The following is an 18,065-nucleotide window of genomic DNA, read 5'->3' on the forward strand; positions in this document are numbered from 1 at the left end:
CCCCAGCCTGGTCCCATCTTACCCCAATGGGGTAAGATGGGACCAGCTCATTTTTTCAATCTGTACAGAAAACGATGTTGGATGCAAAATGTGTGAGTTGTAGCTTAGAAGCCCATTGCATAAATACACCTTGTGATAGGTTTAGGGTTTTTCAGTTATTCATGGTATAGATGCTACAGGCTTGTTAGTGATTTTGGTCCTGTCTTACCCCATCTGACTATAACTGTGATAAAATACATGTTACTGGCCAAAGGACAGTTGCCTGGCCCCTTGGCCATCTCACAGTGCCCCCCTTATATCTATTGCTCCTCCGAGGAGGTGGGTGGTATTGGGTGTATAAATAGATATTTATCTGACTGCAAATATATAACTATTTAATCCATATGGAATATTGATTAGGTCTTGCATTTTGGAATGAATTGTGGCAAAAACTTTTAATGAGTAGAGGCATTGGCAGATAACATGCCTGTAGAAATAAAATTGTGTCTGAGCAACATTTAACATGCAATAAGATTTAAGATATTGCCTTTGCAACAGATTAGGCTTCATAGGGTTTCAGGACTCCAAGGATATATGCCAGTTATTGCTCTCTTAAATTGCCAGTGAGAACCGCACTGGGGAGAGGTACAATAGTGACTTCAGATTGCATAAAAATATATTTTTGTGATCGATTATTGTGAAGAACATTACTAACTGTAATACAAATCGAAACTGTTACCCGATATTTTTAACCAGTTTTTTGTCTCTTCTAGCAATAGTGAGAGGTTTTAATACTAGCTTTGGTTAGATAGATGATCTTAGATAATCTTTGGTTAGTTAGATATTCTTTCATTGGTTATGTTGGGTTAGGGTAGGTCAGGATAGGTAAGGGATGGTTAGGAAAGGTTAGGTGAGGTTAGGATAGGTTCTGTTATGTTATATTAGGTTAAGTTTGGCCAATGAAAGTCAAGGGGATCGTTTTGGTCAAAAATGGAAAATTTGGGCTTCTTTGTTTTAGCTCATTTCTTAGCTGCTCAAAAGGCATGTCTAAAGCAATAAACTGTATGTGCGTGCTCTAGTTTTTTTTAATTGTAAAATATATAAAATGAACATTTTTTAACAATATGTAAAAAGATTTTTTTGAATTGTAAAAAGATTTCTTTGAATTAAATCTATATGTAGATCATTACTCTCATTTATTGCAAAGTGTTTGCACTCGTTTGAAAGCTACAAACAAGACACATTCAACAAAGCTACTACCATGGATGTAAATGCAATAATTTTTGAATTATGCAGTTTTGAAATTTTATAAAATGACCATTTATAACTATTTACAAATTTTTCATTTAAAAATGGTATTTACAGATCATTATTTGCATTCATTGCAAAGTGTTTGCAATTGTTTGCAAGCTACAAACAATGCACATTCAAGAAAGCAAATATCACGGATGTACATTTAATGATTTTTGCATAATGCAGTTTTGAACTTCTATGAAAAGAATATTATATCTACCGTCAACCGGGGCTACTCGGGACAGATTTGAACGATTAGTTTAAAATAACAGTTAATAACTTCTTACGATGAAATATTTCATAAACAAGTTTAGTCTCATTTTATAGCTGATTGACAGGGCTATCGAATGGCGNAGTAGCCCCGCCTGTCCCGAGTAGCCCCGGTTGACGGTATATAATTCGTGTTGAACCGCAACTGTGATTAGTTGACATTTTTCAATTAGTTATTTAATGTAAATGAACCTTTCCTAACTGGACCTAACCTTAGTAAAATTGTAAAAAAGTGTCTATAGAAACATTTTTCACACTTCCTACCCTAATTCTAACCCTAACCTAATGAGATTTGTGTTAATTACAATATCCCGTAATATGGTCCTTCTTTTTTTTTGTCGCGATAATAGCTAAAAATAATCATAAAAAAATACCGTGACATTGGTACATATCGAGACAGTTATACCGCAATGAATTGTTGTGCAATATGCCAAAAATGTCGCGCTATTAATGAAAGTATGCTAAAAGTTAAGCAAAAAATATATTGCGATGGACCTGTCGCAATATGACCCAAAAATCGTCGTGCTACACTACGAAAGATGTATATATATATAGATTATTATGTACCGTCAACTGGGGTGACTTTGGCCACCACTACAACAGAAACAAATGGCAGCAAAACAAAATAATAAACATTGGCCAAGTGACTGGGGTGACTTTGACCAACATTTATTATTTTGTTTTGCTGCCATTTGTTTCTGTTGCAGTGGTGACCTAAGTCACCCCAGTTGACAGTAGCTTATCATATATAGTCCCATTTTTAGCTTATTATTCATGTTAAACTGGACTGGAATAAGTCTGAAGATGCATGCTGGTACCAAGTACCATAAATGCAAATAATTGGCAATGTGTAAAAATGGAAAAATGCGCACAAAAGATGAACGATGAGGAAAATAGATAATTGGGGCTCCAGAGCCATTAGATACTGTTGTTATAAACTGAAAAATATATTTCTTGACATTGTAGCATGTGATTTGCTAAAGTGATGTACTTTTCTAGAGTGTCCCTTTTTACCATTTTCTATTAGGTTTGCATCTTCTTTCATTTTTCAAAAAATTCATAGAAGCAAATTGTTTTTTATTTAATATTTTATGTATGTGTATGAAATATCGGAAAGACCAGCTGATGGATGTAGAAGTTTTTCTGGGATCAAAATGATCCCCTCAAGTTGGGATGAGTTAGGTCAGATTAGTATACATTATTTTATGATAGATTATTTTAGGTTTGTTTAAGTTAGGTTAGAGTAGGCCAAGCTATGTTAGGTCAGGTTTGTTTAGGTTCATTTGGGTTAGGTTAGGTTATGTTGAGCTAGGTTGGGTTATGTTAGGTAGGCTTGTGTTAGGTTAGTACAGGTTTGCTTAGGTTATTATATGTTTGCTTAGGTTAGGATATGTTAGGTTAGGTTGGATCAGGTCAAGTCAGGTTAGGTTTTGTAAGGTTATGTCAGATTACGTTGTGTTGTGTCATGATATGCAATGTTATTATATATTGTTATTTTAAAATAAGTTATGTCAAGTTATGCAAGGTATTGTTGTGGGATTTTGGTGATTGATAGAGAGAATTATAAATGTGTTTTGAAATTCCATGGTGGGTGTTTGTTAGATGTGTTATTTTGTTTATGGATTTTTTGGTTGGAAGTAGGAATAGGTTATGAATGACGTGTTTTGAGGGATGTGTGCGGGCATGTATTTAATATATATGTGTATTGTTGTAAGCAAGTTGTATCGTTGTGCTAGTGTTAATAGTATTGAATGTGTTGTGTACATTCAATAATCGTATGATGTTGTTAATTCTAAATGATTTGGGTTATTCTTGGTAATCTGGTTTGTTGTTATGCTCTAATATGCTCTATTGGTGTTGATTGACTTTTAGTTATTATTTGTGTGACTGCAGCTTACATTATATTCAATCACTTGTGCTCTTTTCTCTAGACTCGTAATTATAAATGATGTTAGTTTAGTCTTGGGAGAGGATTAAAATTTTTACAAAAGCTCCATTTGATCCTGCAGAGAAGTTGTTACTTGCCTGGCTTGGCCCCATAATGTGTAAGTCCAGTGCTACCTAACCTCCATTGTAATTCGACTGCTCTTGCTCTTTTCTGTCTCAATATACTTCTGTTTTAGAAGTGTTGTCATGATCACATATAGTGATATATATCAACCAAACATGAAAGTAAAAATCATGTTTTGATTTAAAAAATTGTTCAATAGTGATTAAATAGTAAATGCTTTTTGTCTCTGCAGATTCTGTACAGCAGATGCAACAGATAATACAACAGCTGCAGCAACAATTTCAACAGCTTCAGCAGCAACAACAACAGCTGCAGCAGATACAACAACAGCTGCAGCAGATAATACCACAACAGCTGCAGCAGACAATACAACAACAGCTGCAGCAGCAACAACAACGGCTGCCATATGAACGAGATATGCTGCTGGAACTACAGCTGCAGCAACTGATGCTGCATCAAGATCACGAACTCCTGCAGCCCCATGAAAAACTGCGTCAACAAATTCTGCAGCGGTTACAACAACATATGCTGCAGAAACAACAAGAGAGGCAGCAGCTAGAAGATAAACTGCAACAAGAAATTCTGCAGAAGTTACAACAACAGATGTTGCGGCAACAAGAGCTGCAGCAGCTAGAAGAAGAGCTGCAACATCTAATGCTGTAGCAGTTACAACAACAACAGGAGCAAGTATAACAGGATTACCAGACCGTTATCTTTATGACCAGGTAAGAAAAATCAGATTAATCAACATTTTGGCTACATACAGTGTAGGTCATTTCAATTTCTGCCTTCTCATTTGAACAATATTTGATATCCCTGAGCCATTTTTTGTCCCTTGTAGGTGTACTGTGATGGGGGACACAGCTACCAATTCAAATGAAATATTCTTGTATGACAGTTATGTTCATTGGTTATGTTCATCAGATTGCCTAGGTAATGAGTTATATTTGGACAAGTGTCTCCAGATTATGTTGTCCATATAATATAAAAAATTTTTTGTTGCAGGCAATGCATTCAAGCGCAACGCATTGAAGAAACTAGCGAGACATATACCACTACCTAAAAGACCCAAATTCTACCCCAACTTTTTAATCAGCGTTAGCAACCATAACCTTCCTTCAGGCCGCCACATCTGTTCTAAGCCTGGCCTCTCTAAAGACATCATCAACCTCACCCGACAGCGAAACAACCTCCGTGCTGCCGACCCCACCTCCGACGATGTAGCAGTCCTCACTGCCCATATCCACCAGCTCCCCAACGACATAAAGAAAACCTGATGGAAATAATACCTCTCTACCTTCAACCGCCATACCAATCTTAAACGCCTCTGGTCAATAATAAAGGCCCTTGCCGGCAAGCCAAAAAACTACCCCAATAACGCCATCAACTTCAATGAGAAACCCATCAATAATATCAAAAAGCTTGCTGATTGCTTCGACAGTCTCTTCACGGCTGTCGCTCAACACAGGTCCAATAAACTCAATAGAATCACAACCCGAAAGTCAAAGAACCTCAACCTATCAGACAGTCCCTCCCTGTCAACGGCACAAGTGGCCAACGCAATCAAACAAGCCCATCCCTCTAAAGCCACTGGACCAGACCAACCCATCATCTTTTACCTCAAATATCTTGGACCACTCGGAATTACCTACCTGACCCGCTGTAAGGTGGAAAAAATAATTATTAACTGGCATTTCTGCATTCAATTTCATTCCGCATTCAAATAATTTCTTCCTGGTTTGAAGATGATTCCTCCATCCCGATGTTGATTAACATATATTTGTATTAGCCTTCCTTGTTTTACCCGGTAGAGACAAAGTCATACTGCTGCTATAACCCGGCAAACTGGACAATCTCGCTAAATCCTACCCACCAATCTCCGTGCTTTGCCCCGCCATCAAAGTCCTGGAACGATGCTTGCTTCCTATTATCACTCAACACCTGCTCGTGGCCGATCATCAACATTGATTCCTCTCTGGATATTCGACCACGACTGCGCTCACCCTGGTGTGAACATGGATGAGATTTTGCTCCTGCAAAATAGCTTTCGCAGTGCATGATATCCAACTCTTATTGGTGGCATGATTTGTTATTATTTACATAAATGTTAATTTGTTGTGTTTGACTTGAGTCGAATTGCTAATGAATTAATATTTAGTCTACTTGAAATCTGAAAATGTTACAACCTTCATTCTTGATTCTTTCTTGATCTCAACTTTAATCCTTAGTTTTTGTTTCGGACGTAGGCCACAGTGGATCGCTGCCTCTGATTATCGCTCATCTGCCCTCATTTGGGCCAGCTGAAGCACGATGCTGTTACTTGCTTCTTGCCGTCGGTAGTGGTGCAAGGGCAGAGTGACAATCAAATTTTTTCCCTTGCTCATGTTTAGACTCGTTCATAAAATAAATTATTGGCTCATATTTTTCTTTTACTTTCCTGAGGCCTAAAATAATAGTTTGTTGTTCACAAATAACAGTTCATAACTTAATGTTTTCAATGTTTACCCTTTTATTTGATGAATCTTTAATCAAATACCAAAAAAGCTAATGTAAACACATTTGCTTCACTGCACCCACTCAGCTCGTACCACTGTTTTACCAAGACCGCGTCCCTATCAATTAAAGTATATAACAATGAATTTTGTGACTCAGGACACAGAGACGGCAGAGGGTGGCTACTCGTTCATCTGCCAACACGGCCCTCAGGAGTGCGTGGGCAACCAAATGTTGGCATGCGCCAAGAAATACATCACCGTAGAGAAAGACTACGTCGACTTCAACATCTGCGTCATGTCGAGCGATGATCCCCCGAACTCCGGTGAAGCCGTGAGTTTATCGTGCATCTGATATCTCTCTGGGACAACCTACACTGTTAGAAAAATTACCGTTAACGGTATTACCGGCGTTTCAGTGGCCGGTCGGCACGTCAAAAGAAACACCGTGTCGCCGTTTTTATTCTAATTTAACACTAGAAATCCGTGAAACATCTGATAAGAACGGCGAAACAGTTTATTTTCACGGGGGGACCTGCCACTAGAACGCCAGTGGGACCGTTTTTTCTAACAGTGTACACTCATAAAAAAGTATTTGATCGTGCTATCCAAATTTTGACGTATTTTCCTCACGTAGACCTGAAATGACATTTTGCTAGAGGAAACCTGGGTCAATGTGACCCACACCGCGCAAAAAGTGCATCTCTGTTTAAGCAAAGTCGTGCTCATTTATCTGGGCGTAGATATGAGTGGCACTTCATGAGAAGAACAACCTCACATATCTGCTCTGTAAAGCAGGTAATGGTTAATGTCAAACATTATTTTCAAACATATGTCAAGACAGTGCATTTTTATTCACTCAGTATGTCATTTGAGACATTTTTGAATGATCGTGACATTATCACGCAGCAAAGGTCAGGCGATAAATACGTTAAAACCGAGTAGTGTGCAAAATGCAATTTTTCTTCGAACCGACGATTACTATCACTTTTTTCGTCGATAAAATGAGAAGTCGTTAGTTCCCACAGCTTCTGCAAGGTCTAGCTGTCATTTTTATAAATTACAAGCATTTTAAATATTCATGTCTACAAGCCTGGCTATTTCACACCATTTTTCAAAATGCATCACATTTAAAAAAAACGAATACAGGGCGTCATCTTTACTGTAGATGTTTGCAAAGTTCGTGTCAGTTATCTTGTAGGCATTTGACAAGTGAGCAATTGAAAGTACGGCATAAACAATGGCAGACTCAAGAATTATGCCCAGTCCCGTCGTTCCTTATGCGACTTTTTCAAGCTTCTTTCATCTCAAAATTCTCGGCTTTAATTGACGTCTCAAATTTCTGTCATATGCGTTTGTAAATTATACGACTCGGCGCCGCTGCCGTTAGCATTGTTCGGGCTAACTATCCACAGTATTTTCATACTCTGTCATTCGAAAACTACTTCTCTGCTCAACAGTCGACACGCATCCTTTTTACATATATTGCCGAAATGAATTCCAGCCTCCCATCTCTTCATGAGTTCAGATGAAACATGAAGTCTAGATTCGATCACGGATCACTAGACTAACTATTCCTCCTTCACCGTCGAGCTACTAACCGGGAATGAAAAGTCACAATAAAATTATATTATCATACAAATAATCAGCAGAATCTTCTCACTTCAACATTAATGATAAAAAGTATCCCCGATGATTTGTTGACATTAAGTTGATTCCTCTTCTCAGTGTTCGGCCGAAGTTGGGATCGAAGTCTGGCCAAGCATCTCGGCGTGCTGGACGAGCGTCGAGGGTGAGCAGCTTCTGCATGAGGTCGGCGTGAAGACCCGCGCGCTAGACCCTGTGCTGGACTACGTACCTTGGATGGTGTCTGATGGGGTCAGTAGGCCTCGCTGTAATAATTAATGATTGTGAAATAATAATACTTGTGATCGATATAGAAATGGTCATTATCATTAAAAGCACGCTTTTGCTAGGTTTCTTGTCTTCATAGCCCATAGATTTCTTTCTTCGCTTGTTCAGTTACAAGGTTTGGTTATAATAATCGAGCCCATATCAGATTCACTTGATGTTTAATTTTTGTGTATTAATATTGAGAGGCTTCAGTAATATTTACCTTGTGTAAGAAATCAAAAGCACATATTTCTTATGTGCTGTATATTCAATTAATTATTAAATCATATGATCAACAGCAGCAATTGAGTAATTCTTACCTGACAAGCATCTCGGCGTGCTGGACGAGCGTGGAGGGTGAGCAGCTTCTGCATGAGGTCGGCGTGAAGACCCTCGCGCTAGACCCTGTGCTGGACTACGTACCTTGGATGGTGTCTGATGGGGTCAGTAGGCCTCGCTGTAATAATTAATGATTGTGAAGTAATAATACTTGTGATTGATATAGAGATTTTGGTTTGGTTAAAATAATCGAGCCCATATCAGATTCACTTGTTATTTAATTTGTGTGTATTCATATTGAGCGGCTTCAGTAATATTTACCTTGTGTAGGAAATCAACTGCACATATTTCTTATGTGCTGTATGTTCAATTAATTATTAAATCATATGATCAACAGCAGCAATTGAGTAATTCTTACCTGCTGTATCGTAGGGTTAGGGGTAGGGGATGGCTCTAGAACGTAGGGCTATAGAATGATCAAATACTCATTGTAACACAAAAAATTCAACGAAATGATATTTAAAAATGAAAAATAAAAATACAGAATTAACTGCAAGCCTTTTAATTAAATTGAAAAAAAAAAATTATTCATGCAATGATTTAATCGACTTACTTAATAGTGACCACATGAATGCAAAAAAAACATACACCTAATATACCGCCGACTTTAAAACTCTCTATCGTAAATTTAATAGATTATTTTATATATGTGAAGGCATGTATATAACTAGCCAACTTATTTTTTCATGTGTAAGTAGTCCAATGATTTTCTTTATCCTGCAGGTGCACACTGACGAAATTCAGCAGCAAATGGAACACAATCTGCTGAGGTTTGTCTGTGATGCTTACCAGGGCGAGACTCAGCCGGCCTGCGTCGTCCTCTAACTCAGCCAACATGTCAGCGCTTTGCGCATGCATCGAAGTATCAAGCTGTTCCATTGAAGCAAAAGCATTTTTATACATTGTATACAGCTTATCATGTCATGTTAGATCTTATTTAAAATTGCAAAAAATAATTCAAATATTAAATAAAAATTAAGTTAAAAACTTACGTTCACGGGTTGGCAGGACAAATAAAACGTAAATAGTGGAATAACGTTCATATTTCATTTGTTACGGATTTTTTTCGTGAATTATAAGCTAGGTCTATTGTGACAGTTTCGACCAGACATTGAATAATTCTTCGGCATTTGTCAACAAATATTATTAGGTTTTTATTTGAAGTTAAATCAAATTCAGCATTGATGTATTAAGAGCAAAATAATTCAGACACATGCGAATGCGGCTCCAAAAACTGTCCAGAATTGCACAGGTTTAGCCATTTATTAACACTGATTATACTTGTTCTACGTCCATTTATTATCCCCAGTACTTTAAATTCGGTATTTCCTATGTTGTAAGCAAATAATCGGGCGCGTTCGGACAATACTCCAGGTTTTAGCCAATATTTTCAAGATTTCACTCCTAGATAAGAATTAAATAATTTCGAATAAAAACAAGAATTTATGCTTGATCAGTCATATGACAGGTGCATTTGTTCTTTACTGAGCCGTGTTTGAGGACAAATTAATAAGAAATATATTGTTTAAATGTGAATAATATTCTTGTAGTTGTGTTTTTTACCTCTGTGTCACAACAATACGAATTATTCAAAATAAAATTCACTAATAAGTTGAATTTACTACTACAATCGTATAAAAAAGAAATATTTGTCCACTTTATTGGTAGGAATTAATTGAGGTAGCCTCCAGCGTACGAATTGGTAGTTTGCTTATGTTAAAAGCGATCGAAAGTAAGTACCCTTGCAGTGTAAGCATGAAGGTGGGAGAAATTTTGGGTTAATATTATATGAAAATATCGCCATTATTTTGGAGGGGAAGTTATTATAGGTTTATATTAGAGAAAAATAGTGATAATATTGTGTGTATATTCTCACAACGCCAGAGTGAAGTAATTCTTTGGCGTAGCATGGTCCGCGCAATACACCTTTCTTGGGGAAATTAATACACTTTATTTAATGGGCTTAATTTCAGTGCGCCTCAGCGTTGGATAACAATTAAAGGCAATGTGATGCATGCTATCTTGCTTTATACTAGATTTTCCATGCATGCCAAAACGCAAAAACCAAATGATGTGGAATAACTGATGTATCCCAGATTATGATTCACTTATTTTCTGCTGTGAGCTTTGACTAGAATCGACGTATGCATAAATAAATGCACACGTCGATTCTAATCAAAATTCTTTATGCAATCGTTTGCATAAATAAATGCATAAACAAAATCATTTCCTTCAGGCAACACCGACACTGAAATATTTGCCAGTTAACAGAGTTGTTTTTATAATAATTTTTACTTTTTTCTGTCGTAATCTGCTTGGGATCCAAACGTGTTTTGATTTAAAAATTTCTGCACACGTTTATGAATAGATAGTAAAGCTAAATTTTAAAATTGGAGCGAAGTAGCAATTTGTGTATATACGTTACGCAAGAAAAATCTAAAGCGCGTAGATTTACATACATGACGTTCAAAATATTTGGAATATGAGTTAATTCTGCGACAGAATACTTCGTACAAAGTATTTACCGTATCAAATTGTTTACCATATATATCTGTTGCTCTGTAACTTCTTAAGGAAATTCTTTAGTTACGATTTAACCAGGCGAACGCTTCGTCCATTTGAGCAATCAAAAAGCTATTTGCCTCGCGTCAAAAAATAATCATCAGATTAATAAACGAAAATAGTTTACCAAACTTCGAAATTCAAGTAAGAGGTTTACCTACATTTATTAAATTAGTTTGAGTGAAGATTGAAGACACAGAGCATGATTTGTTATGCATAGTATCCTCGGCGTTGAAGAATATATATACTGTATAGGTCAGCTTAGGCCCGTCGTCGATTTCTGTAATTTTTGTGACTTATTCACAGATTGACAAGACATTTTCTGTTGACCAGATGTTTTCAGTTGAACAGATCTTTTCAGTTGAACAGATTTTTTCAGTTGACAAGATCTTTTCAGTTGACCAGATTTTTTCAACTGACAAGATCTTTTCAGTTGAACCGACCTTTTCAGTTAAACAGATCTTTTCAATTGACCAGATTTTTTCAGTTGACCAGATCTTTTCAGTTCACCAGATTTTTTCAGTTGAATAGATCTTTTCAGTTGACCAGATTTTTTCAGTTGACCAGATCTTTTCAGTTGAACAGATTTTTGAGTTGACTAGATCTTTTCAGTTGACCAGATCTTTTCAGTCGATCATATCTTTTCAGTCGACGAGATCTTTTCAGTTGACCAAATTTTTTTAACTGACGCTGGTTTGAAATCGTTACTTGACTTTCATTTGTTTCTTAGGGTGCTGGACATTTCAATAATGAACATATGCTCCGGCATAGTGTTGCTTATTCTGTTCTTGAACATGTTCATGCTCGGAGCGATCATATCACAAGCTCGATCATAAATCATTTGCAACCCTGGAACTCAACGCAACGAAATGATTGACGTGATCTTTACAGTCCGACAGATCACAGATCCGACCGATTTGACAAACTCTGCCTAACTTCATTCATTCATGAAACGGCTTGGTTTTTAACACTCCAATTAACATGAGGAAGTTACTCACTGACATCGGGGTATCGAATTAACGCTGAAATCGAGATGTCATCGACATCAAAGTGTCACACGGACTCATAAAAGTTGCTTGCATGTACACGTAACATTTCAATCGATTCGTGATTGAAATATTCTAGAAGTCATGGGCTATCGCATAAAGCTGAGAGGCCGGACGTTGGTCGAACAAGTCTTCTCCCAGTCTCCATGTATACTGGAGTGAGTACTTGTTTTTTGACGAGCATCTTCACTGAAATGAGTAACACATAATGCTTTGCAAATGAAACTTTTTGGAACAAGAGCAGAAAGGACAGCAAAAGTAGCGTGACGGCATGAGGAGTCTACTGCTAACAGCAGTGCTATACCATCTTAGCTGGATGGTGCCGGCACTTCGGCTGGTGCGTTGAACTTCCTATACGTATTGATGAAGTTCACTTAGCTTTGCAAAAATCCTCTTTTATATCATACCTCTATGGCACCTGTTCACTTCGGCTGGTGCGTTAGACATTCTACGTATTATAGTAGTGCATCAATTTGGTAGCATTCTCGAGCATCTCGGCCGTAGGGTAGATACGGCTGCAGATTCTCGTTCGCAACGCACATTAATAAAATATTGATTTACCATCATCATCATATGACGAATACCGAATTTAAATTCTATTATACCCAATTGTGTTATTTGATGAAGTTAGATGAAAATCATTTATTTCGGAAAACTGCAACTATTAATGACGTGCATACATTTTGCAGACAAAAAGCCCGGTTTTTGTTCCTTCGGATGCCGCTTCGGCTGATGTGTCAGATGCTCTTGTGCGTGTAGCAGCCGCGCATCTTCGCGATTNTTTTGAATACTATGCGTCTCTATACATAATTTAAATCACTTTCCCTGTTAAGTTTGTGTACTTACATACATTAAAATACGATTTTTCAAGTGTACGAATATTTATTTCCCCCCACTGTATTTCTCAGGTACGTGTGCATTTAAAATGAAAATTGTTAAATTGATTCGGTAAATTACTGAATTTCTAATTCTAAATGCATTCTAAATTTTCCCCCAGATTTTCAACATTTCTGAAGAAATTCTTTCGGATCCAAGGACCTGGTCGGCAAGCACTTGTGATGCTAACATTTTCTTGGTCAGTGAGAGTGAGCCACTGGAGCAACACTCGTCTGTAAACCACTACCAAGTCTCGCATAGTGACCACCCGCATCCTCTCTGGAACCATAATGCTTTTCATATTCTGGTTTTTCTAGGATACAACGAGCGGCTTATGAAACTGAGTAAATCATACGCTTTCAAACAAAGCAGAAGACTGTTACGAGTTGAATTTAGCGAGAAAGGTGAAATTATGTTTTACAAAGACAATCCGTACACAGGAGTGTATCGCCGCTTGATCACATCTCTTAAAAATTGGAATTCGAACGCTAAAGCCCTTTTTGAAGATAAATTGACAGATTTTGAAGGTGCAGTGCTGAGAGTATCCACCTTCGAGCACCCACCAAGCGTGCTGTACCATTTTGATAAAGATATGAACATCAATGAACGTTTGGGGATAGACATGAATTTGCTGGCGTCATTGGAAAGAGTTCTCAATTTCAAGTCTCTGTATAGTGAAGTGAACGCGAATGAGCTCTGGGGCTATCAGCTAGAAAATGGAACATGGTTGGGATTGATGGGTGAACTCATCTACGAAAAAGCCGACATTGGAATATGTAATTTTTTCATCGAAGAGGGACGATGGCTTTTCATTGACTACACAGCGCCTTACAACTTTGAAAACGGTTGTTTCGTGACAGCTTCGCCCAAGTCCTTGCCGCAGTGGACGTCACCGATTTTACCTTTTTCAGCAGAAACTTGGGCATTCGTCGCATTTTCATTCGTTGTTGCAACTGTAACCCTCTATGGACTGGTTTATATGGGAATGGAAAAGGAGTCTGCTCATTTTAATTCTATATCTTTTACTTGTCTGTACATATTGGGATTTTTCACAGTGCGTGGGCAATCGATCTTCCCAAGGTTTGGACCCCTAAAAGTATACCTCACTTTTCTTGGTTTGTTTGCAACTCTGATGACCACCGCTTACTCTGCCAACCTCATTGCCTTCTTGACCATCGTTCCGAAGATGCCACCGATAAATACGATAAAGCAACTTAAAGAAAGCTCACTCAGGATTGGAGGTGTACCATTTTGGGAGACTCAGTTTTCAGACTCCATCGATAGTGATATCCGATCATTGGCACCGCGTCTAGAACCCAGGTACGACTTGGAAAATCTATTTAATTACGTGGAAGCAGGCACATTTGCCATCATTGAGAACAAGCAATACTTAGAGCTTTTTGTTGAGGGACGCTACACGTACGGAGACACCGCAAGCATTAGGATTGTAGGCCAGTGCTTGCTTCCGTACAACATCGGGGTTGGGATCCAGAAGTTTTCACCTCTTCGTGAAACTTTTTCAAATGTTATCCTACATATTTTTGAGTCTGGCATCACTCAAAAGTGGAAGAAAGATACTATAGTTGACTTCAGGGATCGTCACCGTGAAGAAATAGACAGGAATAAACGTCCTGCAGAGTCGGACGTCAAGAGTCTGAGCGTTCACCATCTCTTAGGGGTGTTCATGATGCTCGTCGGTGGCCTCTCTCTTGCTCTCGTGGCCTTCGTTGCTGAAATTTTTGCTGTGAAGCTTACAATGCGGAAAAAACTGAGTTCATTTACTAGTAAATTCCCTTTGATCATGATAAAATCCAACGAACATTGCCGACCGATCTAAATATTTGCAGATATTTAATTTAAAGAAATAAGTTCTCTGAATTTGGTCGGCCACTGCTTCTTTTCACCGGCGTTGCCCTAAAAATAGCAAGTCCAAACTCCATTCAGACAAAATATATTGCTGACCGAAAAGTTCTCTCCAGGTGAACCAAAACGTATAGTGAGGCAGTAAAAATTCCAATGAAAATACTTTCAACTGAAAGAAAACATCAACGTCCTTCTAGATTTTATCATGATAGATAAATAGGAAAAAAAATAATCATGGAATTTAATTACTTATTAATCCTAGCGTGGTTCACCGAATTAGAATGTTAATAAATGATCAAATTTATAATTTTTTATTACTGGTTAGTCATTTTATAGTATTTTTGCTCGGTTCATAATTGATCCATGAATACGGTCTTATTTGTAATATGATAGAAATGCTTTATTTTTAGAGTGTAAATTCTTATGGCGGTTGTGAATGGCATGATTCTCACTTCCACACTTCTTTGTTTATTTCAACATTTTTCCAAGCTTCATTGTTAATTACCGCCCTCGTATTATAACTTTCCATGCTTTAGTTGCAGTTACTACAATTATTCACGCATTGCTCATAATTATAACAATTGTTCATGCTGTGACATGCACCCACTGCAGAATTATGCGTGCGATCCAAACCTTTTTGCGGTTGTAAAGTCAATAAATAACTTGGATTTGGACAATTTTCATGTTGGATTAAAAATGTATTTTTCGTAATTCTTTCTCAGAAATGCGTAAACGGATACTCTTGCAAACCAAACTACATTTTCGCCTTTGTAAAGTGAATAAATTTCTTGATTTGGAAGAAACATCAAGCCGAATATTAAAAATTATTAATAAAATTTTTATTCCAGAAATGACTGAACGACAGAAACGTTTCTACTTCAGAAACGATGTAAGTTCTAGGTATCGAGGATGTTTTTTGTATTATGTTGCCACGAAAGAGCTGGATAAGATAAGGATCGGTAACCCTTCGCTGAGCCAAATATTGTAATAACTAACATACTTGTGCCTAGAAAGCTTTGTATTAAAATGAGCTGCTATAGATCTTTAACAGACCTTTAAGGCGATATATACCCAGAAATCCTTGCAATGTACAATAGACTTTCAATCAAGGCCGATACGTGATAGTGATACCCCACTACAACGACTGAATCAGGTTTTTAATTATTCTAAAGTGGATGATTATCTTGGTTGTGGGGGAATTTCAATTTAAAGTAAGAGTCATTTTTATTAATTACATTTATAAACGATTGAACGCACACTCGTGAAAGTTTACCTGCATTTGTATCGTTTAAAAGTGAATAAATATCCTGGTATGAGAGAAATTTCAAGTTGCATTAAAAAAGTTATTAATTTTATTTATTTTTCAGGGACGATTGAACAGATACTCGTGCAATTCAAACAGCATTTTTGCCGTAGTGAAGTAAATAAATTTCTGGGTTTAGAGGGAAATTTAAGCTGAATTAAAAAAAAATTTCATATTGATTCTGTTTCAGAAGCGGCTAAACGAAAACTCGTGAAATTTGGAGATCATTCTCTTCGTTGTGACGTTAATAATTTCCTTGGTTGGAGGGAAATTTCAAGTTCAATTTAAACTGCCATGTAAACTATTCTACTTCAGAAACGACTGAACGGACACTCGTGATTTGTCCAAATAATTGATCGTTACAACATGATAATTTCCTACGAAAATTTCTTTTTAAACGGAAGCGAGTTGATAAATAGCATTTAATCGCATTATTTAACTAATTACAGTACGCTGAGAAAAGAAAAGACCAGAGTCGTTGTACCATTCAAACAGTAGATTGCATGCAGAGATCTGATTCGAATTCTTCTCGGTTGATGATCTTATTTTAATTGTTTATTACGTCAATTTTATTTAGAATTCTATACTTTATGTTTTTTAGAAACGGCACCTATCTTTAAAATTTATTATCAAAGTCATCGAGGATCTATGAAATATCCTGATTCAGCCCTATTTATGGCAACGCATATTTTTATTATTTCTCAATGAAACAAACAGGTGAATTAATTTTTTATTGGATGAGCTAATAGGCAAGAGCTACTTGAACAATTTTCAAATGTATTTATTCAATATAGCCAACCCTCGTTTTTATTGACGGCCTCCAATTAACCTACGATGGAAAGCTTCACAGGAGACTAGCAGCATTTCTTGAGGGATCAAGTCCCATTCTCGTTTCAATTTTATAGACTTCAAATTATCCAAAGAATCATGATGTGTTCTGCAGACCCTACTCTCTAAAATAGCCCAGACCGAAAAGTCGAGTGGATTCAAATCAGAGCTTGTTGAGGGCCGTTCATTTTTGCTAATAAACGCTGGGATGTTACCCTGAATCCAGTTTTGGTTCATGTTTGAACCATGCGATGGGGCAGAGTCTTGTTGAAAACTCCATGGCGAGCCGTTGAAGTGTTTACGGCCCCAAGGTAACATCTCAGCTTCCACAATGTCCGAAATGTTTCGCTGACTGTTCAATTTCACTCATGAGGGGACAAAAACGAGTGGGGACCTCCCAGTGGCGGTTACCGCGGCCCAAACGTGGGATTTTGACGTGGTGTTGCTATTCTGGTTGCCACCTTAGACTTCTGCAATACAAAATAGATGAATTAATAGATGATATTAAGCTTCATCATAAAAGAAAAGTCTCCTAGAAACCAATTTATTTTTATGTAGCAAACATCCGTTGCCATAAAAATGGCGGACCTTGTATAACGTACATACGGGTCCGCGGACTCAAACTGACGGTTTTATCTTCTGAAATATTCAAAGGGTTTCTCAAATGAAATGCAATCACAAGCGCATACGAGCCCCTATCTTGAAACAAACACGGTTTAAAATAATTTGAACTTCAATTCGCCTTACCGGACCTGTCCCATTCGCAACTGATTCTACCAGCAGCTGACGGCAAACGCGAGATTCACGAATATTGTAGAACTTTTGACTTTGTCCAATGTTCAAATTTTCAACCCTATAGTGAAGTATACTCATCCCTATAGTATACTCATAGTTTATACAAAGTCCCGAAGGATTACTAGAATTTGAAACAAGAACCAACACCAGGGGCCACGGCTATAAACTAAAAAAACTGCGCTGCAATTTTTCAACGCGACAAAATTTCTTCTCGCTTCGAATCACCGACATGTGGAACAGCCTCCCCGATGACATCGTTGGCGCTCCAAGTATGAACGCGTTCAAGAACAGACTAGAAAATGCTATGGAAAAATATATGTTCAGATTTGAAATGCCTAGCACCATATCGAACCCGGTGGAAGTCAAGTAGCTACTTCAAACTATCGTCAGTCCTGAAAAGATCTGGTCAAATGACACGATTTTAGATCTTCTGTGAACAAGGCACGAAAAGGAAAAGAATCGGCCACAGGCCACATCAGGCCTACACTTTAGCGCCGAGATCACTATGTTATGTT

At 37.5% G+C, this 18,065-nt stretch overlaps 2 protein-coding genes and 2 long non-coding RNA genes across 4 annotated transcripts; all 4 read left to right on the top strand.

The window, feature by feature from the left end:
- Window positions 1-237: 237 nt before the first annotated feature.
- LOC108671619 (gamma-interferon-inducible lysosomal thiol reductase) lies at window positions 238-7,950 on the top strand. The gene is made up of 3 exons (XM_018159187.2): window positions 238-318; window positions 6,206-6,379; window positions 7,774-7,950. The coding sequence occupies exons 1-3, from the start codon at window positions 238-240 to the stop codon at window positions 7,948-7,950; spliced, it is 432 nt and encodes a 143-aa protein (XP_018014676.2).
- On the top strand, window positions 3,899-5,974 carry LOC108671621. The gene is made up of 2 exons (XR_001930821.2): window positions 3,899-4,278; window positions 4,559-5,974. It is a non-coding gene; the product is annotated as an uncharacterized LOC108671621 (long non-coding RNA).
- Window positions 7,951-8,268: 318 nt separating the features above from the next.
- LOC125177634 lies at window positions 8,269-9,563 on the top strand. The gene is made up of 2 exons (XR_007156604.1): window positions 8,269-8,381; window positions 9,001-9,563. It is a non-coding gene; the product is annotated as an uncharacterized LOC125177634 (long non-coding RNA).
- A 3,573-nt stretch (window positions 9,564-13,136) lies between these two features.
- On the top strand, window positions 13,137-15,338 carry LOC108671620 (glutamate receptor). Its single transcript, XM_018159188.2, has one exon. It carries the CDS (start codon window positions 13,174-13,176, stop codon window positions 14,596-14,598), a length of 1,425 nt encoding a protein of 474 aa, XP_018014677.2. The 5' UTR covers window positions 13,137-13,173; the 3' UTR covers window positions 14,599-15,338.
- The last annotated feature ends 2,727 nt before the right edge of the window (window positions 15,339-18,065 follow it).

This window comes from Hyalella azteca, unplaced genomic scaffold (genome assembly GCF_000764305.2).
Source record: "Hyalella azteca isolate HAZT.00-mixed unplaced genomic scaffold, Hazt_2.0.2 contig3774, whole genome shotgun sequence".
Lineage (NCBI taxonomy): Eukaryota > Metazoa > Arthropoda > Malacostraca > Amphipoda > Hyalellidae > Hyalella > Hyalella azteca.